Source organism: Bombyx mandarina, chromosome 17 (genome assembly GCF_030267445.1).
Source record: "Bombyx mandarina strain Sakado chromosome 17, ASM3026744v2".
NCBI lineage: Eukaryota > Metazoa > Arthropoda > Insecta > Lepidoptera > Bombycidae > Bombyx > Bombyx mandarina.
This window is the reverse complement of record NC_143223.1, coordinates 9,261,555-9,286,597: the sequence shown is the minus strand read 5'-3', so window position 1 is coordinate 9,286,597 and position 25,043 is coordinate 9,261,555. Positions and strand designations below refer to the sequence as shown.

The window sequence follows — 25,043 nt, the reverse complement described above, 5'->3', positions numbered from 1 at the left end:
GTGGGTGGCGCATTTACGTCGTAGATGTCTATGGGCTTCAGTAACCACTTAACACCAGGTGGGCTGTGAGCTCGTCCACCCATCTAAGCAATAAAAAAAACCTATTTTTTTGTTTTAGATTTTGGTATGAAAATGATATTCCTCCTTCATCGTTCGCACCGGAACAACTGGCCGCCATCAGGAAAGTTTCTTTGTCCGGCTTACTCTGTGCAGCTGACGACACGATTGTGAACATACAACCTAAGGCTTTTGTTAAGGAAGATCCCTTCTTGTAAGTAAATAAAATAAAAACGTGTGGCACTCGGGAACTGCCGCGGTAAAGCTATTGCATAGCATTTTTTATCAACTTATGCAATTATAATTAGACAATGATAATTTAATATTAAAACAATAATAAAACAAGACCACGCTATATTAAACATTAATAAAAGCAAAACCTTAACTGTCCCCTTCACACTCATAAGCTAGACCGCGCGAGAGAGAGATGGGCAGACTTTTCATGATGCGCATGCAGTGTGACGTCACGCCACGCGCTTATTCACAAACACTACACAAGCGCAACGTGTGAATGTCTGAACGCGAGCTACATGGTAGGCGGAATGAGGGGTGTAAGGTTTTTTTCGTTTCGGAATTTCATGATTCGGTCGCCACGCTCAAGGCCCGCGATAAAAGCTATGCAATAGCTTAAAAAATCGTACCTTAGACCTGATAAGTTTAAATTTATTTTATTTTTTGTTTATGATTAAACGTAATACTTGAATTTTTAAATGTTTTTAATACAAATAATTTTACAAATCTGGAAGATCAAATACACTAATTACTACGTACATTTTTAATTAGGTAGTTTCATATATTTTGACATAGTTTTTAAGTTTGTACTGACATCTATGAGTTCTATATATAGTTATACTGTCTGTTGCTGTACATACAAAGTTGCTTTTACTGATTGCAAAAACGTCAAACCGTAGTTTTAAGTACAATTAGATAGATGTTTGTCAACTTCGTAAAATCTTTACCATCCTAATCCAAAAAATGACTCTTTCGAACAATTTAGCAAATTATTTAAGGTTCAATGACGCGTTTTCATTCTTTTTTCAACTTTCGACATTCTGAATGCTAAGCACATTTTTCATAGTTTCTACTACTTAACTGCTTAAGTAGACTACTAAAGTAAGTTAACGTGAGATTAAAATTTATCCAATTAAAGTGACCACGACTATCCGACTGTCACTGGTTTCACTGTCATTTGGTAGGCAGCGGCTTGGCTCTGCCCTTGGCATTGCTGAAGTCCATGGGCGACGGTAACTACTTACCATCAGGTGGGCCGTATGCTCGTCTGCCTACAAGGCAATAAAAAAAACTAATTTAGTACGTTTATTTTGTTTTCACTCAGAAACGCGGCTCAGCATTGTTCCCAACACAATCGCTTGGAACTCGCCGCCTGGAGAGACGAAACTGGCGCCAAAGCGGCTGAACGTTTATCCCACGATATGTTGAACGCTGCTATTGAAAAAGCTAAGCAGGAAATGATCGACAGAAAGAAACTGGAATATATGTTGTGGGAATCACGTAAGTCACCAGGAATACTGTTTCCTGTTTCACCTATGATTTTGAACAGTAAAACGATTATACGCGATTATTTTCGGAAGTAGAACTCCATTGTGATAATTTTGCGTAGGCTATCGTAGCCTTAAAGATAAGACACTCGGTGTATTTGTATCAAGCTACACTTCTATGTAGGCGTTAAAATCCTCCAAGCAGATGCCGATTTTTCTATAAATTAAACAATGACTTCTAGAAGAAATAACATTGTGTAACAAAAATCAAAACCTATAAAAACTGTAATTCGTATAATTAGAATAGTGTATTGTAAGCCCACGTGGATAAGTATCATTAGTTTGTATATTTCTGTAACGAAAGAGTCACGTCTTCTCGTTTGAAGTGTGGTATAGCTAATTGAGACTTAAACCTCATGTCTCAAGGTGGCCGCATTTACTTTACGACGTCTATGGGCTCGGCTAATCACGTTCCACGTAAAAAATGCTTTGTTTTGTTCTTTGTTCCTATCATCATATTACGAGTAGGTATTCATTATGCTTAGTTATTTTATTTAAGATGTTGCTTATATTATAGCACATTGCTATATCATACACATTGATAAATTTAAACCAGACAAGAAAACAGCGTTTTAAAAAAAAGCTACCTTTATATAAAGATTAGATTTCTATAAAACACTAAGTCTCAATAACAGTCATAATATTACCACAAGCAAACAACTCAACAGTCATACCACCCGAAGTTCGTGTATTTTTTACACATTAACGAAAATGTAGTTTAAGAGATAAATATGTTTGTAGGTACGTTGTCAATACAATTACAATTGGACATGTGTTCATTATATTATCTTAATCGAATTAAATTCTTAATTGAAAAAAAATAGGTGGAGGTGCAGACCCTAAGTCCCCGGTCGGTACAGCCGCGTCGTTCTCAAAAGCCAACAAATACGCTTTGAAACTGGCCAACACTTCGCTGTTCTTGGAGTTCGCTACTAATGAACTGATCAATTCCGTTGGGGAAGGGTAAGTTTACATTAAGGTTTCCTTTTAATTACAACTGTGCATTATCACAGGTAACTTCTATAACTTATTTAAACTTTAAAAAAAATTATGACAATATACCATTATATTTACAATGAATAGTGTGTGTTTGTGTGTGTGATGGTAGTAATTATCTGAAAATCTTTAATAATGCAATGTGATCTTCACAAAAAAACCATGGAGTGTTCATGGAACAAGTTACGAATCATAAAAACGCAGTTATGCAAACAAACTGAAAACTACTGACTACGGACTGTGTGAAGGGGATATGCAAAAGAAGGATGTGCAGTGCAGAGATGAGGTATGATAGGCCTGAATGGAAAAATATGGTGCCCAGCCCCACATAGTGGTTTAAGAACAAGCAGAAGAAGAAGAATCCTTATAGAGGCTTTGATTTTTATAATTTTCGTCCCAATTTCAGGCATCGTCGCAAACGTCAAATCTTCGACGACGCTCTCGGGTTCGGCACGACCAACGATTTCGCTGATTCATTGCAGTCAGTCGACATTAGCAGCTTCCTCGGACAAGATCAACTCGGTGGGCCGACAATAGAACCGCAATGTGACGACAGCGGCCCGTGCGACGCTAACAGTCCATTCAGAACTTACACCGGATACTGCAACAACTTGAGGAACCCAAACCTCGGGAAGAGTTTAACGACCTTCGCTAGACTGCTGCCACCGGTGTATGAAGACGGTAATAAATGTCCTACCTTATTTGCTTTTGCGCCAAAAATCGACTTGGGTACCGTAAGTGATTAAAGGGACCTATCACATCCTGCTAATATTATAGTTGTTTGTGCTTTAAAACCAGAAGATACAAATACGGTACCGTTTCCAGTTACCACCAATTATCTTTCCTACAATACGTTCACAGTAAAAGTCCTTATTCTCCAACCCAATTCTTCCTAAATTGTAGCTATGTTGCCATTTGATATATTTCACTCGCAAAACAGTTAAATAATTTAGTTTAAAGTGTGGTATTGCTGTTCGATTGAAATTTAAACTCCTAATTTCATTATACAAATTGGGCGAAGATTATCAAGTCCTATTGTTAATAGTCTATCACTATACTTAACTAGTTTACCATGGCCCATTTGTGTTTCAAACAAAAAACCTTTATTTTCTTTATTAAATGCAGTTTTTTCTTCCTCAGGAGTCAGTCGTCCCCGCATTAACTCAGTTACCGGAACTCCTTTACCGTCGCCTCGCGTGATATCAACTGTAATCCATCCTGATATATCTAACTTGCATACCCGTTATACGCTAATGGTGATGCAGTTCGCACAATTTTTGGACCACGAGCTCACCATGACACCGATTCACAAAGGTATTATTACTTTAAATATTCTATAACTGTGCAAAATTATATTCATATTATCTTTAACGTACACTAATACATATTTAAGGAAAACTTATAATTGTCTAATTAGATTTGAGTGGATTTTAATTTAATTTACCGAATACATTTAATAAAAGAATTTTATCGAAATTTTGTTTTTATGTCACAGTTGCTCTATAATATAAACAACATCTTAAATAAAATAATTAAACATAATGAATACTCGTAATATGATGAACAAAGAACAAAACAAAGCTTTTTTTACGTGGAAACCTATGATTATTCTACACTTTCGTATCTAACTAATTACTAATTATTATTAATATTATCTATCTATTATTAATTATTAATTAGTCTAACTTGGTATAAAATTATCAAGTCGTAATCAAATCTATCAGTTGAAATTTTGAATATCGACAAGTCTGACAGTAGTCTGACACTTTTTTTACAGAACTATATAATTATGCATATTCTTTGTCATAAAAGGACTGCTTTATTTCAGCTACAAATGATAGTGACTTAACAAATTTATGTTGACATGCAACAGGTTTCCACGAGTCCATACCGGACTGCAGATCGTGCGATTCGCCTCGCACCGTCCATCCTGAATGCAATCCATTTCCAGTACCACGAGGTGACCATTACTATCCAGAAGTCAACGTCACTTCCGGAGAACGACTATGCTTCCCCTTCATGAGAAGTTTGCCAGGACAACAGCAGTTAGGTATTTAACTGATTTACATTTTCTTAGGTTATATCTCGAACGCCGAAGAAAATTCGTTCAATTTTATATTTGTATAAAATTGTATTTTATATTTGTATAAAATTGTATTTTATATTTAACTAGCGACCCGCCCTCGCTTCGCTTCGGAAACATTAAATTTTATTATTAATAGTTGAGTCCCGCGATGTTACGCGCGGTTATTCTCGTACCGCGGGTGACGCCCCGGGGCGAAGCTAGTCTAAAAAATTCTAAAGTAGCCTAAGTTACTTCTTATATCATCAGCTACCTGTCAGTGAAAGACCCGTCAAAATCGGTGCAGCCGTTCCAGAGATTAGCCGGAACAAACAGACAGACAGACAAAAATTGTAAAAAATGTTATTTTGGTATATATATTCATGTGCATGTAGTAAAAAGCGGTTATTTCAATATTACAAACAGACACTCCAATTTTATTTATGTATATAGATTAATTCTACTGCATTTTGTTTCATTGCATACAAAGTTAGATTATTCACTAAATGGGATGCAAAAATAAATTTCCATGGCCCTTCTCAAATTATGTATTTATTTTGTTCGTTTTTCCAGGACCACGTGAACAAGTTAATCAGAATACGCCGTACATTGACGGTTCCGTGATTTATGGAGAGAATCCTTGCATATTCCGCAAATTACGTGGTTTCAATGGACGTTTGAACGCTACAAATAATCCTTTCAACGGTAAAGATTTGTTGCCGCGATCTGACAGCCATCCAGAATGCAAAGCCGCCAGTGGATATTGCTTCATTGCTGGTAAATTAACTTAAATCCTAAAGATTTTGTTTTAGATATAAATCGAAAATCATTGAAATATTTATAATAATTATAATCGAAATAGATTATGTTGAATTTTATATATCTACCATTCATTTATTACGACGATTTTGAGATCTAGTTATAATTAGACTCTCGAATATATAATAATTACCAGGCATTGTTCAAAAATTGTGATAAATATGAATTAAATGACATCTCAAACCAACTTCATCTTTACGAACAAATGAAAAGATATAGAATAATTCACCTACGTCAAAGATTAACCAGGGTTCACCTACAATTATTTTTTTTGCTTTTTACATTATCGGCTGCACAACACTATTTTATTAGTCTTGGATAATTTTAAAATTAATCATGTAAATTATTCTTCTTGTCTTTTGTTCTACAAACTGAGATAACATTTAGGTATGCAAATTATAATTTGATTTGAATACTAATTAGTAGGTAGTACCTACTTCCAATAAATGATAATGAGTTAGTACAGCGGTCGGGGAACTTCTTTAATTATTACCCCAAAATATTTGTGTAAGTTGATAATACCCCATGGCGAAGAACAAAAATAAAACGAAATCGCTTCTTTTTAGCATCCTTCATATTATAGCCCCCATGATAATTTTGAAAAGAAAACAATAACAAAAAATTTAACGATTCTAAAGAAGTTTCACTTCAATATATACTTTTTACTCAAAAAAGTTTCATTTTTACCACCCAAAATTTCATTTTACCCCATTCGGGGTAATTTACCCCGGTTCCCCGACCGCTGGGTTAGTAGTAGTAGCTCTAAAATGTATTAGCACCAAATACTTATACGTAATACCTTATATTTGTTAACAGGTGACGGCAGAGCTTCAGAGCAACCGGCACTGACAGCGATTCACACCATCTTCCTTAGGGAACATAACCGAATTGTCGAAGGCCTGAGAGGCGTGAACCCACACTGGGATACAGAATTACTCTTCGAACACGCTCGCCGTATTATGGCTGCCCAGTTCACGCATATAATCTATAATGAATTCCTACCCAGATTGCTATCGTGGAACGCTGTCAACCTTTATGGCCTAAAACTGTTGCCTTCCGGTAAAAATAATATCTAGTTTTACACTTTCATATTACAGTGCAACCTTAATATAACGAACCTCAATATAACGACGTCCTCGATTTAACAAATTATTCGTTATCCCCTTGAACTGTCCATATGAGTCAATGTAAAATATACCTTTTCATTGCGAAGATTTCTTGTAAACAAACTCTTTATAACGAATTTACAACTATCAAAAAAAAGTGTAAATACCTCTAATTACCTAATTTTGTCAACCCAAAACCTTTTTATAACAGACCTCAGTTTACCGAATTACTTGATATAACGAATATTTTTTTGTTCCCTTCCAATTTGTTATATCGAGGTTGCACTGTACTAACTTTTTAATATAAACGTCGGAATAAATCTTCGTACGTTTTTGCGGGAAAATCAAACGTGACACAAAAAAGTTGTTAACGATAGATATACCTAATTAATTATGTTTTTCAATTTTTTATTGCCAACTTACTGTTTCCTAATATGAATTGTTAATATACTATGAATTATGGAAGCCCGATGATGAAAGTTACCTGACTAACACATTATTTGCAGGATACTACAAAGAGTACTCTCCTACCTGTAACCCTGCAATCGTGACCGAGTTCGCTACAGCAGCCTTCAGGATTGGACATTCATTACTGCGACCACATCTTCCGCGCCTGTCACCCAACTACCAGCCTGTGGAACCACCAATTCTCCTAAGGGACGGCTTTTTCAGAACCGATATGTTCATGTCTGTAAGTATTTCTAATAATTCACATAGTCTATAGGAAACGTATTGTACTGCTTGTACTTTGAGGTATATAATGAGCCTAAATGGATGTTGACTTCGATATTAGCTCGTTCACCTATCAGGTGCAATACAAAGGAGGCTTAATTGGCAACCTTAAACCTATAGCCAAAGGTCCAAATTTGAAGTAAGAAGAGTCGCCAAGAAGATTTTTTTTATTTTTCCAGCATCCTCCACTTGTCGACGAGCTTATGCGGGGTCTTTCCTCAACTCCGATGGAAACCCTTGACCAGTTCATCACCGGCGAAGTCACTAACCATCTATTCGAAGACCGTCGTATACCGTTCTCGGGGATCGATTTAATCGCTCTCAACATCCAAAGAGCTAGGGACCACGGTGTTCCTGGATACAATAACTACAGAGCCCTGTGTAATTTAAAAAGAGCTACCACATTCGATGACTTGGCTAGAGAAATTCCTGATGAGGTTATCGCAAGGTGAGATTGGTTGAGTTCAATTGTACATTTCTAGCATCGAGTTTAAGCAGTGTTTAAATCTTATATTATCTATTTTCACTTTCAAAACCTGAATATTTAAATATATATATTACATACTTTTTAGGTTTAAGAGAATTTATGCAACCGTTGATGATATTGATCTGTTCCCCGGTGGAATGAGTGAAAGGCCACTTCAAGGAGGGCTCATCGGACCGACCTTTGCTTGCATCATTGCTATCCAATTCAGGCAGCTCAGAAAATGCGATCGTTTTTGGTAAGAAGCTTGTCAAACATATTGAAGGACCTAAAAAAAAAATCTGAAGGTGTATTTTTAAAATAAATCTTATTATTTAGGTACGAAAACGACAATACGGCTGCTCGTTTTACCGAACAACAACTTGCCGAAATCCGTAAAGCGACTCTTTCGAAGGTGCTCTGTGATAACTTTGACATACCCGGCGACATCCAAAGAGCCGCCTTTGACCTACCCAGCAACTTCCTGTGAGTACTTTATGGACTTATAACTTATATAACAAGACATATCTTCCTTTGAGGGCAGGTGAGCACTTTGCTCAGAATTAATGGTCACATTACATAATGAACGACATACGAAATAGCAAAACTAGGGACACAATCAAGCCGTTACGATTACTGCGAAACCTACCTGTTAAAAGGAAGTCGTGTAAATCGTTAATCCATCTCATTCTTGCCTCACACCAGAGACCGCAGGCTTAAATTGCTTGGACTTACAGCTATACTATCAGTTTTACCGACAATAACATTTCGTAATATTAACTGGGTTTATATTAGAAGACGATTGACAGTATTAATTTTATACATACATGCAAGAATAGTTAAACATCATGTCTAGTTTTTGATGATCTTATATTGAATCGATCTGAAACCATTCTGTCATAGTCAATTATACAATAACTTGGATGTATTTTCAGTAATCCACGTGTACCATGCGCATCTCTACCTAAGTTGGATCTGTCAGCGTGGCGTGAAAGCTCAACCCAGGGCTGTCTCATCGCGGGCCGCTCAGTCGCTGTGGGCGAGTCCGCTTTCCCATCACCGTGTACTTCGTGTATCTGCACTGTAGAAGGAGTAAGTACTGAAACGAAATGAATCATTCGTTGTAGGTGGGCTACCTATGAAGTAAACCGACGATCAGTTGAAGATATCGTATCGTTATTTAGAAAATGAATTTATGTCATTGTAATTCTTTCAGGCACAATGCGCCTCTCTCCGTATCACCGACTGCGCGCAGTTGGTCCGCGAGTGGCCGCGCGAGGCGATCCTGCGCGATGACGTGTGCACCGCGCAGTGTCCCACCCCCGCGCCCGTCACACACCCTCGCCCGCCTCGAAGACAGACCATTAACTTCAAATTCCCCGACCTGACACCCTACATAGCGAAGTGAGCAACTACACCATCGGACATTGACGATAGTCGGACTCATCCTGACCTCGAGTGAACCCATTACTCTCTGGGTAGCTAAACGTTCCAAACTCCAGTCACTACTTACGAATTTTACTATTTTCTGGCACAAATATGCAGACAATTTACCCGAGCCTATTATAGACTTCGCATATTTTTTTCCCTACCTAAGCTGATAGCCTTGAGAGGCTATGTCAGCGTAACCGGGCGAGTAGGTGAGCTCACGGGGCTCAAACCGGGAGTGTTGCTAACACTGGCCCTAGCAAGAGCAGTGCTTAGCCGAATCACATCGCCTCGTTTACAGTCGTTCACCTTAAAACTGCAACTCGAAGTCCTAATTATATTGCAGACTAGCTGACCCGGCAGACTTCGTAGTGCCTCAATCGATAAATAAAAGACCTAAACTTTTGTATAAAATAAACTTAAAACAAACAAAAGGAATCCGTCCGACGGGGGACACATCAAAAGAAAAACAAAATTGTTATTTTTATTTAATTCCGAGCATTTTCATATTTTTTCACCTTCTCTCACCACTTTTAAACCTTCTCTGGACTTCCACAAATAATTTAAGACCAAAATCAGCCAAATCGGTCCAGCCGTTCTCGAGTTTTAGCGAGACTAACGAACAGCAATTCATTTTTATATATAAATATAGATTATACTGCAGATACTATAAAGGATATCATACCCTACAAAGCTAAAAGTATGATAGCTACTTAGCAGTAATGCAAGCTCAGTGGTGGAATTTCACGCTGAATTTAAAATAACAGTTACTTATTAACCCATTGGCACTCGGCATTAAATCGATCGTAAACGACGGAGTTTAACCTCAAATGGTCTTGTCTGCCAAATCGTTCTTACAAACATTGAGAGAAATTGATATGGTCTCTCAATCAAGTAGTTATAATATTGTATGATTACGTAAAATGAGATTTAGAATTTCACAGTATTATGTAGTTACTGAATTGGAATATCGATTGGCGATCGAATCGAATCACAAGTGTTCAAGAACAGCTTTGACCATCTTTTTTTTAAAAATAAACTAACATTTAAATTATTCCACTCTAATATTTCATTGTAATATACCTTATCATTTGACTTGAATTTAAGAGATAAAATTTGGTCTTCAAGCTTGTTCTAGAAGTATTTAAATGTAAATAAAACTAGTCTAAAGGTGCGTCAACAAATAATTGTAAGATTTTTTCGTAAGGTACTGCGCACTAAATAAAACAATATTTTTAAGTAACATCTTCGTCTGTCAATTTTCCATGAATAGATGACGATAACAATATTAATTTATCCGATAAGTGTCAAGCTATCTACCGTACAAGTTCTACAAATATAGTTTCTTTCATTATAGCTAATATTTGCAAAAATTAATTCCCAAACAAAATTAAACTAAATGTATAAAAATATTTGGGACGTCTTAATTAAAATTGTTAAATAATCGCACAAAAAAAGCTACTAAACCGTTTCCACGATCCGATATTTCGTAGTTTTTTTTCGTTATAGATATTATAATTATTTCACTAACGCCATGATTACCATAGATTAGCTCACTCACTTTTTTTCCTACCTAAGCTGGTAACCCAGAGGGCTGTTCCAGCGTAACTGGGCGAGACACTCACAATTCTCCCTGTACAAACTGTAGTGATATCAAACATAAATGATAGAGAATATTTAATAAAACCACAATGTTACCATATTTTACCGTAAACTAAGAACAACAAACAACAATATTAGATAAAAATTTAATTAAGTTTATTCTTGTACCTTCACTGCCTAGAAAATAAGTTTAAGAACTCTTGTAAATTATTTGTATAATATTGAGTAAGTAATAGTTTTTATGTTATAGCTTTAGGTTTTTTTTAGTTTTTTATCTGGTATATCACCTAAAAACAAAAAATAAAGAAACTAGGTAATTGTTCTTTTAATGTTGAAAACGAACCCAAACAGCTCATACATACTCATTCTTGTTCGCACAATATTACTCGAACTTTTACGATGCTATCCGATTGACACCCGACCAGTACAGTACAGTACTTAGAACAGAACGCAACGGACAACGGTGCGCGTTGTGAGTCCGCACGAGTGGGTACCACCACCCTGCCTATTTCTGCCGTGAAGCAGTAATGCGTTTCGGTTTGAAGGGTGGGGCAGCCGTTGTAACTATACTTGAGACCTTAGAACTTATATCTCAAGGTGGGTGGCGCATTTGCGTTGTGGATGTCTACGGGATCCAGTAACCACTTAACACCAGGTGGGCTGTGGGCTCGTCCACCCACCTAAGCAATAAAAAAAAAGACGGGTATCCTCCAAAAACGGGATTAAATGACTTGAAGGTATTTTAAATGAATTCGGGCCGCGTAAGAGAACACTACACTTACATAGGTCATAACAAAAACAGCAGTCAACAGTAAGTCGAGTAGATCTTGCATTGAATTTAAAATAATCCTGTAATAAGAGAAAACCTTTAATGAATATTAGGTTAACTTATAAATCCTATATGAAATATTACTGGATCGAATTTAAGAGTAGAAGAAGTTTAAGTTATTGTGCAAAGAATTTAAACAAATAACTTTAAGATCTTCTCAACGCGCTAGCTTGTTAGTAGTAAAGGCAAGTTATTTTAAAAACATTTACAGAAACTTATTTTTCCATTTGTTGCAATTCTAAGTAAAGGCTGTAATATATCACTGTAATAGCTCGTAACAAATCATACTCGGTAATCCGACCCCAATTAGGACTCCCTGTGTTATGCCTACTAGAGACAGATAAACATATATTTATTTATATGTTTAAATATATACATACATAGGTAACCAACATCCAGACAAAGAGCAAAAAAATCTATTCATCACACAAATTTTCTCCAATGCGGTAATCGAACCCACGACCCTCAGCGCAACAGCCAGGAGCGCTAACTATTGCACCACCGAGTCCGTCAGAGTATATAACAATCAATTTTTAAGTTAAATTCAAATGATGATGTCTATGCATTCCGTTGTACTGGTCTGTGGTATTGTTATCACCATCGCATCACTGTTTAACAACAACGTACAATGATAGTGAACAAATACACAACAAATATCACAAGTTTACTTCAATAACTCATTAATTTTGTAAATACTTTTATTAAGAACTCTTTCATAGATGTTACTAAAAATGAAATTGATAACAATAAAATCAAATGACTTAACAACTGCGTAAATCGAGTGTACGTTCTTCACGGTGTGAGTGCGAGTGGACACAAGTTATTCTATTCGCAGGACGTTTATTCAACGTGAGCAGCGATAATTTTTTCTCGTATAATTGGTAGCACGTAGTGTTTTTGCTTTAGACCGTCTAAATGAAATACAACGTACTTTATCAGTACTTTAATGAGGACAGGTTACTGTCAAAATTAGTCGGGTAATGGGAAGTGACGTGTTGAATATTATTTTGGACCTTTAGAATTAAAGTGGCTCAATCCAAAAATATATTTTCTGATAAACTTCAAAAATGTAATTGAAGAAGTTTTTTTTTTCGATTTTAATACTTTAAGGCATACGCCTTATTTGAAAGAGACAGAAAGAGTACTTTGTCCTTTTCTAGACTAAAAGAGACTTTAATTTTATAAACTGATAATATATTAAAGAATAATAGGATATCCCCTAATCGTCACATTGGAACAATTGGTCACATTTAAATTATTTGTTATGGCACTCACAAAACTAGTTAATAACAATATGTAATAGAGATGGGTCGTACTAGGTAAATCATAAACTAGGTCCACCTGATCCTAATCTTAAGAAATACCTACCTAATCCAAATATCTAATCCACATATCTAATCCACATAATCTTCCTAATCTCATTCACAAACAATACTTTACTTAGCAAGCAATCTCAATTTGCCTATTCCTAATCTTAAGTTCTGAGTTTGTTATTAGGATTTGATTATTGTGATCGTTGGAATCCTTATTTGAATAATTAGGATAAGGCAATTAGGGATTGTGAGATACGTTGCAACGTGTAACTGAGTGAGATAGCGCAGGAACAGGTGGAAGCGTATGCTGAGCATTTGGTTTTATGTTTTAACAATACGAAGATTAGGTAGGTGGAACAGGTGGATTATACACATTGACAAAATGGGATTAGGGATAAGGCTGCAGCCTAATCTCGTAAAATGCCTAATACTCGAGTCTGTTCTAATAAATCCGATTCATCTCTAATATGTAACTATATCAATCCGAACTATGAAAACACAAGTAACTTTGATTAATTGCTGTACTGACATTGTTATGGAATATTGTATATTTATTGACAATAAGCATTAAGGCTGCAGGTATACGACAAAGGGAAGATCTTCCACCGAGCGGGTGATATTGCTCGGTAGACCGACGGTCCGAATGTTTTTTTTTCCTACCTATTCTAGTAACTTCGAAGGGCTACACTAGATTCTTCGGGCGAGTGTGAGATCACGGGGCTCAAACCTGACGACGTTGGTAACACTAACCTTAGCAAGAGCAGTGCTTCGCAGAATCTACCACCGGATCGGAAACCCACTGAGAAGATCCGGCGAGAAGCTCAGTGGGCTGTCCGAATGTTGTTGTTCGGAACTTGTATATATTATGCAAGCTTATCTTGAAAATAAATAATAATCGGTAAGGTAGATAGAAAAAGACCTCGAGGGCACAGCCTAATACGTTGGTACGACCAGATCCACACCGCTCTTGATTCCACATTATACAACGCTCTCCACACCGCCAGAGACACGAATAGATGAAGAAAGATCATGCGTGCGAAGGTGATACAAAAGAGTGGTCACGACCCTCAGCAGTGAGGAATACGACGCAAGGAGGAGGATCTTGAAAATGTCGTAAACTAGATTTAGGCATCTGTCAAATATCTTTGTGTTGCATGATGGCTTCCACCACAAAGCCTAGGCATCTGTTGAATTTAAACACTGCATTTCTTTAAACACATTTTTTAAATCCCCACTGTCAGTTGATAAGTTTCCGTTGCGAAAAAAATATAAAAAGAATTTTTTTTTTCGAAGAATGCTTGCTTATATACAACTAGCTAGCCGTCGACAATTTTTTCTGACCGAAAACATATGTGTATAAACCATTAGTTGGATAAAATCACTTAAAACAACACTATTATTAAAAACGAAAGAAAAAACCTTGGTTTTGTATTGATTTCACGACTCAATTTTTAGTGACAGCTTTACTTGCTCGAAAGTGAATAAATACTCGATCGAACAGTCAAAATCATTATTTTGTAACTCGCAATTGCACAAACATTATTCGTGGTGCTCACTTCAGTAAAGTTACTCGATACATGAGACGGCAACTTATACAAACCTTCACTCTCCCACAAATGGGATTCATAACCTTCCTGCCTATCAGCGCTGCCTAGTCAGCGCTGATACAATCTTATACAAATTAGAGGTCTGACATTAAAATCGACTGAGTAGTTAAAAAAACTCGCACTAAGCACAGTGACATTATCCATTAAGCGATGAATTATGATAGCAAGCAGCCCTTATTCAAATGCTCTTAGAAATCTTGGCATTTCGTTAAAGAAAAAACGCTGCGTGCTACCAATATACGAAAAAAATTATCGTTGCTCACAGTGAATAAACGTCCTGCGAATCGAGTAACTCGTGTCCACACGCACTCAGAGTGCGACTCACTCTTCACCGAACGTACACTCGATTTACGCAGTTGTTAAGTCATTCGATTCGTTTTATAGAACTCGCACTAAGCACACAGACACCCGTAACATAAATCATGAAATTAATTAATTTCGATGAACCTATAACTTGAAGCCAGTGCTTACTTAATATGTATATACGGTCGGTTGTCGGTTGCCGTCGTCATCGAACTCTTCGATAACGACAAAGAGTTCCATGAGCGACCTATGTACACAACACACTGAGTTTCTCGGCGGATCTCGATGGGTCGAGATTCCGATGCGAGATCAAATTCTCTCAGGTTGAGCTCGTGACCTCACCTACCCGTCTGCGTGTATCTGAAAATGGAACAGCGCATTATGATACCAGAGAATAAGAGAAAAAACACGTTATAAATACGTCTAATGATAAGTTGCAATGCTGATACAACAATATCTAAAAATATGTATTTTGTTTAACATTTTTATGTAATTTATACAGAATAACCATAACATAGCTGCAATAGTGCATGGATAGTAGGTATAGTAAATAAATCGTTTGAAACTGAGGGTGCCTTTACATTGCGGGTTAACCAAAATGAACTTTGTAACGTTGTACTGTAATGATGAACAATATTATTTAGAACATATACAATGGTAGTTAAATATGAAGCACAACTATCCAAGTGTTCACAGGATTTTTTTTATTGCTTAGTTGGGTGGACGAGCTCACAGACCACCTGGTGTTAAGTGGTTACTGGAGCCCATAGACATCCACATCGTGTCTCAAGTATAGTTATACAATTTAATGTAACTATTAAACACTGTAGCTGATTGTACTTTAGTCATTGTATTTCATTTATTGCTGTTTCTTCGGAAGCGGTCCCTTTACAACCTTCAATATGAAATCCCGTAAGCCTTGTTCGGACTAGGCGAGTATTTTAGTCGAGTACCGAGTAATTTAGTAGCTAAATGTGTTTGAGCACCAAAAAATTTAGTCGAGTAGGTTAGTAAATAATTTAGTCAAGTCAATCCATTTTGTTCTATTTTTTTGGGTAAGTAGCGAGTAGTTTAGCCACTAAATTACTCGGTACTCGACTAAAATACTCGCCTAGTCCGAACAAGGCTTTACACATAAATAGACAATGACACTAGATCTTATATAGCGCTCCTTACAGCCTGTAATTCGAGAAATCACGAACGCATCACCAAAAATCACTCACTCTTAAGAAAACTACAAAACATATTTACAAATCACTTTATTTGTTGCATATCAAGTCTATTTAGTTTCCTTTTTACAATAAATACATAAGTTTGAGTATAAAAAACAAGTGTTGCAATAAAATAAACAACACAAACACAGTTTAAAATGTTACGAACAGTTTGTAAAGTCTTGATTTGTTCACGCTACTTATCTTCACAAGTCCGTTACACATGCTTTGGTGACTAAAACAACACACTGTTTTTACTTCACCAAATGCACAATTTTGATTGCACTGCTGATCACATGTAGCCCTGTTGACAATTTGGTAACTTTATTATTGTTATTTTAACCCCACGTCAAAAAAGTAAGTGCCTTTCAATTCGACTTTTTTTTTGTGTATATGTCCCTTAGAACTTTTTTCTAGATGGTTCTTTTTTCCTATGTGGTCCCATTTTAATTTTATAAAGATAATAGAAGAAAGCAGTTTTTGACTTATCCATAATAATGGATATATTTTATTAAAAGTTTGTATATAGATTTTTCGATTTCGAAAAAAAATTCGCGGAATTTCGCAATACAGAATATTTTGTAGGTTTTTTTAAAGATATCTTTTGTACAAAATAAGTTTCTCAAGTGTTAAGCTGACGAAATACGATAATAGATTCTTTAAGAAAATTGAAGTGACGCTCAAAAGCAATTATTCAGATCACTACTATAGCTCTAATGATGAAATGAAACCGTGAAATGTATAAGTTACGACATTTTACTATAGCATTTTTTATTGCCTATATCAGTGGACGAGCTCAAAGCCCACCTGGTGTTAAGTGGTTACTGGAGCCCATAGACATCTACAACGTAAATACGCCACCCACCTTGAGATATAAGTTCTAAGGTCTCAGTATAGTTACAACGGCCGCCCCACCCTTCAAACCGAAACGCATTACCGCTTCACTGCAGAAATAGGCAGGGTGGTGGTACCTACCCGTGCGGGCTCACAAGAGGACCTACCACCAGTAATTACGCAAATTTAGCATTTAATATAAAGTATTTTTTAAAGCTACAAAAAAATTTATGACAAGTTCTTCTTCAAACGAGACTTTTGGAGAGTTTTAAACGGTAGGCAGAGGATAGACTTGCCTCTGACATCCACTCCCACAACACTAACCAAGGTGGGCTGTATATGCTGGTATGCCTACGAGGACAATAAAAAAAAAGATAATTAAGATATGACCTGGCTAGTGGAGGGTTGGCACGCGTGTCAGTTGGCCGGCACCTCCTTGTACCCGTTAGCGAGGGGCACGGTCTCGTTGGCGCGGCGCCACAGCCCGTAGGCGCGGCCCGGCACCGCCTGCCACAGCCGCACCGTGCCGTCCTCCGAGCCAGACGCGTACAGCTCTCCGTCCGGGGACCATCGCACGCAGTGCACCGGACCGAAGTGGCCCCGGTTCGACTCTGTTACACGATTCACGTAACAAACGTTTAATTTGGGCAACCTATATCGACGCTTGAAAGGCAAACGTGACTAAGCGACAATAACTGCTTTATACATAAATGATGGGCAATAACCATATTCGATGCGCAAAAAAAATATATTTTTAGGTCTATTAAAATCATTTCAATCATACAGCTAGATTCGTTAAAATAGTTTTTTTTTCAGGTATTTCAACTTTAAATTAGTTTACTGTAAAGTTCACGCATTGTCGCTTAGTCACGTTTGCCTTTCAAGCGCTGATATATTAATATACTTTTTGGCGGGAACGCGAGGAGTGAAATTGCGTGATTTGTTTTATTTTGTCTATATTAATGTTTCTTCAGGTCCAAACGTGTAATAACGGTAGTTTAATAACTGTTTAATATCTGTGAAAGTGCACAAATGTGGGAAAATGATACAAAGCCGTTGGACTTAACTTCTCGGGATCCTTCAATAAGTCCACTGAAAAAATCTCAGTAAATGACCACCATTTTACTGAGATTACATTTCATCCCATATCGTCTCATCTCACATCATTTAATTTCATCCCAGTTGATTAATGTCTCAAATTAATCATCTTCATTTCATTTCATTTCACTTCATATTATCATTTTTCACGAAAATAAGAATATAAATTAAAATAAGACTTGACCTAAAGATCTTAGTTACCAGGTCATAAAATCCCTTAAGTATATATTAATACCTGAAGCAAAAACTATGTACCCCTTTTTACGAAAATTGTGCCATCGGAGAAGTATGAGATTTCCCACAGTTATAGAGAATATAGAGGAGTACAGAATATTAATATTTTTTTAAAAGTATTCATTAAAAATACATTGACTCAATAAAAAAAAACATTACATAAACTTCCATGTATTTGACAAACACACGCATGCATATTCTTTGTTTATTGTCAAACTTTTCTTATTGCTTACAGTCTGTGGTCAAATCGAGAATAGATTAAATATTGTTTATCTTTATTAATATTTGTCTAAAGTGTAGTCTTGGCAAAATCTGTGATTATAGAAGTATAATAGTCTTCGGCAATAGAATCATAATGGTGTAAAGACTTATAATATAAATTAATTATAGTCGAATTTCGACTACCGGAGGTCCACTAGTATTGATTGTTTGATATAGCATTGGTTACGCATTAAGTCTTAACTGACATTTATGATTTAAAAAAATTATCGTCTTGAACATACAGACAAACCTCTGTTACGCTATAACACACCGCGCATAAGCACACCGCGTGTAATTTGTTTCCTAGTGATTCTCGTCCACCTAATAGTTTTCTGAAAGAGAACGCTCTTAGCGTTAGGACCGCCAATTGTACATTTTAGTGTTAAGGTTTTGATTTTTTTCTTTTTATGTACATTAAAGCATACTCTCTCTTTCTCTCTCTCTCTCGAAGTACTTGTGGCCTACTAAATAAGGCACCTGATGTACTCTAGGCAGCTGCAATGTTAATCGCGAATAAAATCAACCAACTAACCCAGTTCAGTTCCAGTATTGTAGTCATATTTGTAGACTTTTAGATCGTCTCCGCCGCACACGAAGGTCGCCCGGCTCGGAGCCAGCGACGCCGAGTAGCACTTCGTTGGCACGGGGAACTCGCGTAACTTGCGCATCGTATCCGACGTATAAAACGATACGTTTGTACCTAGAAAAAAAAACACTAAATATTGTTACGCCTTTACGAGCAACGCCATCTATCGTCAATTAGTAGAAACGAATATCAAAAGAACCAGCAAAACCGAGAACGCTCGTAAATTACAACGCCATCTATTATCAAATATCGGAAACACACATCGAAACTACTCGACTTGTCAAGAATGTTCTCGATAATTCTAGAGATGTCGTTGCAGAGATGACACGAAGGCAGTAAGTAATCGGATCTACTCGAAGCGAAACAGTGAACGGATGAGCTAAAGCGATGCGGGAGCAGTAAATTAAGAATTTTAAAGTGTTCGTTAGTGTTCTAAGTTTTAATACAGTTACTATTTGTACTTCGGTAGAATTTTTTTTTTATCCCGAAACCCAGCGCGTAACAATATTAATTCGCCATATATTTTGGAGATGCCACACTAAAACCGAGCCTTTCGATTTATCGAATCAATTATCACATCGCATTCTGATGGTAGGCAGCGTTTCAGCTGTTATCTAATAGTTCTTGAAGTTTTCCATACCGCTAACACGCAAGGACTTTAATGACGTCAGAGTTGTGAGCGTTAAGATTTTTTTTCAATGGACACCATCTTACTGCTTACAGCATATTCTCTGTGTGTCATTTACTTTCACAAAAGCGAAAAAGGTTTTATCTCAAGTCATATTCGTTACAAATATCTTAAACTGCATATCACAGTTGTACTGAACCCAATTTAGTTTTTTTTTTAAAACTTATACAAGAATGTTATTTTACTAACAAAACAAAAAGTACCGTGTGCAACAGTCAATATGGCTCCATCCCTGGACAACTCTAGACTATTAGGGACCGACTGGAATTCAACCTTTTGGACTTCCTGAAAATGTTGAGAATATGACATTTTAAATTATCATCACAGAAAATTGCATTATTTTATTTATATTATATTATTATTTTATTATATTATTTATGTTAAAGCTTCTCTTAAAAGTTATTTTAAATTATCATCACAGAAAATTGCATTATTTTATTTATATTATATTATTTTATTATTTTATTATATTATTTATGTTAAAGCTTCTCTTAAAAGTTATTTTAAATTTGATTTGTGTGAAGACAACTTTTCGCTATATAAATGATGCTTTCACTATTGGCGTATTCTTTTGTAATAATTCTTGTTTCATGAACAGCCACATGACATACTTCATGTACTGATATATATAATATAAAGCTTTCGTAAGTTTAAAATTGGAGATATCACATTTTCAAATTACAAAATACTTCAATCTTTTCCAATATACTCTATTTTTCAGTAGCATTGTAAGTATGAAATTCTTCTCTTTATTTATTAATTCAAATATGTATTAACCATATTAAGTTTTATGGCATTTGTTACCAACAAATACAAAGCCAGCTTAAAACCCCTCTGACCATAGGACTATTTTCAAAGTTGACTTGAAGACGTACAATAAATATAACAATTATTATTATTTCGTTACAATTTTAGAATTTATATTTAAAAATATAAATACATAGATTGGTAGTATGATGTTTTAGCACTGAATGAGGATTTCAATGTCTTCCTAAAATATTTATAAAGGCTCTCACTTATGTCACATATTTTACTTACTAAAAAATATAGTTGTTTTTATAGTTTATAGCAAAATAAGAAATTTATAGCAACACTGGCAATATAAAATTATCTTGATAAAACTGTCAAAAAATATTATGATCCTATACAAGTATGTACTGTAGTCTATGATAGGACGATCCATAGTATACATTTCGATTAACTCACTTCTCCACTGTTACGATCCCAGACGCGCATAGTATTGTCATCACTGACACTCACAATGCGAGAGTTATTCAGGAACACTGCGTGTCTTATGCTACTTGTATGTCCGTTTATTTTTTCGATTGCTGTGAAATATAAACATTATTATTTGTAGTAAAATTAATTAACAACCCGCCCACCAAGAACATTTATGCTAGGCAAGTAAGCAGGATTTTGATCGGACCACTATTGCTAATAAAAGGAGTGATCCACAATTGTCAAAAATATTTTGACTGTCATCAGTTAACAAAATAAATCAATGTTATTTTTCTATGAGATTAATATTAAAATCCAGACCACATATTGTAGGCTTTGATAATATATATTTGCTGTATTCAGTTTGTGATATCTATGGTCTCCAGTAACTACTTAACAATAAAGCAATAATAAGATTGTATAAAGAAATTTTAGTTCATAGTTACTATAGTGGTCTTAATTCATTCAAAAACTAATCTAAACAGTAACATAAACCAAATTAAGCAACAATTACATACGTCCAGCTTCAAGCTTGTTGAGGTCAAAAACTCGTATAAGTTTCTCATTGCTAGCAGTCACCAACAATGTGTCATCGGCATTGAAATTGACACTTTTCACAATGTGTTCATGTTCAAAAGTGTGGACCATATCACCATATCGAGCATCCCACAATTTTGCTGTAAATATAAAATTTGATTTTAAATAATTTGTAATAGTTATTTTAATCACTTTTTACTAAATTTACTATTTTGGTTTTTGTGACCAAAAATTATCATTAATTCAAAATCTACACCCTCGAAATACGTTAGGCATATTTTTAGTTATTTCAAATCATGAAATCAGTCACATATCACATAGAGTGGAATGGAAATTTAATATGAAAATACTTTTTCATATTATTATATTTATTTCAAAAAATATGTATTTTGTTCAGCATTTTAGCTTCACAAAGCACTTTAAGCACATATCTAAAAAAATACTCAGAGCTTAAACATTTAATATTTTTGGCTATTTTCATTACTATTTTAGTAAGTCAGTGGCCAAAGTAGACCATGGTATTTTGTGTAAATGACAAAAATATTATAACTTTAGATCATATTAATAAAACAAAAAATTCAAACCTATGAGATTAAAGTACAAAATAATCACTCACAGAGTGATATCCTTAATCTAATTAGTAGCTTATTTGAGGTATACAGTTTCAGATTTACATTTCAATAAAAGCAGTTTAACTTACTTGTTTAATATTTACCTGTAAAATCGGCTGCCCCACTAGCAGCCAAGTTTGCATTTTGTGTAAGTGCCACACCCCAAACAGCACCCTTGTGACCTTCAAATGTTCCAATCCAGTCACCAGTTTCACCTTGTCGTAACATAGGCTTGCCATCTTAATAACAAAACATGCCATTACATTATAATCTGAATAAAAGCAAAACCAGAAACCATATTAATAAAATATGAGGAATAAACAACCTTGTTAACAGTGAAGATAGCTCATTTATGTAAATAATTAGACAAATTAAGCATTCATACATAAACTATGTTGATACATGAGATAGTATATAATGATAGTAAAAGACAATCATAGCCCATACATTGTTTAAAGCTCTTTGTAAATTAACTAGTTGCTATTACATTTTAGTTTTGTTATGTTTAAAAATATCTGGTTATTTCTTTTTTACAACTACTAAATTATTTTCAGTGTCCAGATTATAACTCATAATAAGTTTCTGTTGATATTATTTTAAAATTCTGATTGTGTATAAAAGAACACAAAACATGATAATAACTATTAATTATACAAGGAAATAAATAAACAATACTACACTACATAATAACAACATTCAAGTATGCTATTTCCTGATTTTTATACTTATTTACATATTAAAAAAAAGATTAATTCATCAGAGATTAATGGAACTATTAAATCAGAACCAAAACAGGTAACAACTAAAACCAAGGATATCATACAAACAAAACATGTAAGCCAAGACTTGAATATAATTATTTTCACATTAGCAATACAAGGAAGTGAAAATTATAATAATTATCATTTTTCTGATTTTCATTATAAATAAAATTTACAGATAAAAGTCATTGTGTTATAGTATTATGTTGTCAGGCCTCCCATATCATTATTAATAATGTCAAGTACAACAAACCTTGAGCTGGTACAAGGTGACCCAGAATAAGTGAAATGTCAACATTTAATTTAATACAGGAATAAACTTCCGAGCTCGCTCCAAATTTGTATGCATTCAAAGTTGAAAAACTTGTATGTCATGCACTAGCCTCTAGTACATGAATAAAAAGCACGACGCGGCCCAAGGCAAACTGGCGCCGAGGAAACACACAAGTGGATATTCAAGGTGCTTCCTGCATGTCCGGAAAGAGAAGGTCGCAACATGCATAGAATGCACGCCGGCCAAACCTACTGTTCAGAACAAAACAACTAAAGTGAAGGTCTCATAAACGTAGCACGACGCCCGACATTTGTCAACGTGAAACACACCCCACTAATATTAGAAAAAAATTTATGTTTCCTACATATGTCATGACTAAGGCAAAAGCACCCCAAACGAATAAACAATAAAAACTTACCTTTGCAGGCAGAAATCAAATAATATCCGTCTTTTGTAACGTCACTAAAATCCAAATGCACGACTGGTCTCGTGTGGCCACCGCATGTAAGAGGAACTTGTTTAAGCGTTGTCATTTTGTTAAATTAATTTTGATTGTTGTACTTTGGAAAAATAAAACTAAATTATCTTTTTGTAAAACTAAAATTAACCTAATGAGTCTGATCGTACTGAATGTTGACAATCGACTGACGGAAAGGAAAAAGCAGTATTACTAGAAAATAATATCTTAAAACTACTATCAACATAAGCTTTGTTGCAAGCCATCTAAATTTTAAGATATTGCTAAAAGTTTTTTGATAAAATAAAATTAAAAATAATAATCAGAATTAGGAAGAACAAAAAAAAATTTTGGCTAATAAAAATAAACGTTTAGAAATCAGTTTTATAATACTGGTAATATCTTTTATGACGACGTCAATTTAGTATTGACGTGTCTATTGCTTGACGTTTAATGTCAGACTGTCTAATTGGTTACTTCTGTTAAGTTTCTTCAAAATAATTTGTTGTTGTGGCAAGTGATATTAATCTAATTTAGCAAGATGGATTTCTTTACATCTATACCAACCCACATAGATTACGTCGGACAAGCAAAAGCAGAGAAATTATACAGAGCAATAATTACATTGTTCAGTATAGTTGGTTTTGTATGGGGTTATATAGTTCAGCAATTCTCGCAGTCAGTGTATATTCTTGGTGCCGGATTTCTGCTTGCTGCCATTCTTACTGTTCCTCCATGGCCAATGTACCGACGCAATCCTCTGAACTGGCAGGTTCCTAAGAACGGTGATGACAAACCAGCAGCCAAGAAAGGAAAGAAGTGAAATCCATTATCTCAAAATTTGTCTGTACAACTTTTACTTCTCAAATATATCCAATAGTTAATAAGTTTTAATTTTGTTTTATTTACTTAACTGTCAATCTTAGTTAACACACACTTAAATACACTATTATAAAATATGTGAGTAAATATGTACCAATTTAATCTTTTGAATTTTTAAACTAGCTAAGAAATATATGCACATACTACAAAAATAAACTCTTACTATTAAAGACAAATGTTTTAAAATGAACCTATTATTAATTGCTTAGATAGATGTGCTTGCAGTCCAACTAGTGTGAAGTGGTTATGAGGCCCATAGGCATGAACAACATAAATGATGTCATACTTGAAACAGGAGTTTTAAATGTTAGTGTTATAGAACAATGGCTGCTCGATCCTTCAAATTGAAACACATTACTGCTTTATAGCAGAAATAAGGTTGTAGGAACTACCTATGTGGGTTAACAAGATGCCTTAACACCAATAATTACAAAAATTATCATTTTTACAGGTTCGGTTTGTATTTTCTTATTAGTATTTCAGTGTTGATGTCAATGTTATGAACAATGATAGGT

General features: G+C 35.2%; 3 protein-coding genes across 3 annotated transcripts in view; 2 read left to right on the top strand and 1 right to left on the bottom strand.

Annotated features, from left to right (window-relative positions):
- The window catches only part of LOC114240650 (heme peroxidase 2), a 60,206-nt gene extending 49,065 nt beyond the window's left edge, over positions 1 to 11,141 (top strand). Inside the window, exons 11-24 of the mRNA XM_089734405.1 lie at positions 119 to 271; positions 1,394 to 1,569; positions 2,441 to 2,579; positions 3,019 to 3,293; positions 3,753 to 3,926; positions 4,486 to 4,662; positions 5,248 to 5,451; positions 6,310 to 6,552; positions 7,106 to 7,290; positions 7,511 to 7,779; positions 7,904 to 8,053; positions 8,134 to 8,280; positions 8,730 to 8,886; positions 9,011 to 11,141. Coding sequence (XP_089590531.1) covers positions 119 to 271; positions 1,394 to 1,569; positions 2,441 to 2,579; positions 3,019 to 3,293; positions 3,753 to 3,926; positions 4,486 to 4,662; positions 5,248 to 5,451; positions 6,310 to 6,552; positions 7,106 to 7,290; positions 7,511 to 7,779; positions 7,904 to 8,053; positions 8,134 to 8,280; positions 8,730 to 8,886; positions 9,011 to 9,202 — 2,641 coding nt within the window. The 3' untranslated portion in view covers positions 9,203 to 11,141. The remainder of the gene's footprint in view (positions 1 to 118; positions 272 to 1,393; positions 1,570 to 2,440; positions 2,580 to 3,018; positions 3,294 to 3,752; positions 3,927 to 4,485; positions 4,663 to 5,247; positions 5,452 to 6,309; positions 6,553 to 7,105; positions 7,291 to 7,510; positions 7,780 to 7,903; positions 8,054 to 8,133; positions 8,281 to 8,729; positions 8,887 to 9,010) is intronic.
- Positions 11,142 to 16,120: 4,979 nt separating this feature from the next.
- Positions 16,121 to 23,853, bottom strand: wmd (serine-threonine kinase receptor-associated protein wmd). Its single transcript, XM_028171346.2, has 8 exons — positions 23,608 to 23,853; positions 22,259 to 22,393; positions 21,525 to 21,683; positions 20,995 to 21,116; positions 19,992 to 20,073; positions 19,047 to 19,214; positions 17,312 to 17,532; positions 16,121 to 16,391 (listed from the first exon to the last, which is right to left on the bottom strand). The coding sequence occupies exons 1-7, from the start codon at positions 23,720 to 23,722 to the stop codon at positions 17,339 to 17,341; spliced, it is 975 nt and encodes a 324-aa protein (XP_028027147.2). The 5' UTR covers positions 23,723 to 23,853; the 3' UTR covers positions 16,121 to 16,391; positions 17,312 to 17,338.
- Positions 23,854 to 24,090: 237 nt separating this feature from the next.
- Positions 24,091 to 24,540, top strand: Spase12 (Signal peptidase complex subunit Spase12). Its single transcript, XM_089734410.1, has one exon. The coding sequence runs from the start codon at positions 24,188 to 24,190 to the stop codon at positions 24,467 to 24,469; it is 282 nt and encodes a 93-aa protein (XP_089590536.1). The 5' UTR covers positions 24,091 to 24,187; the 3' UTR covers positions 24,470 to 24,540.
- The last annotated feature ends 503 nt before the right edge of the window (positions 24,541 to 25,043 follow it).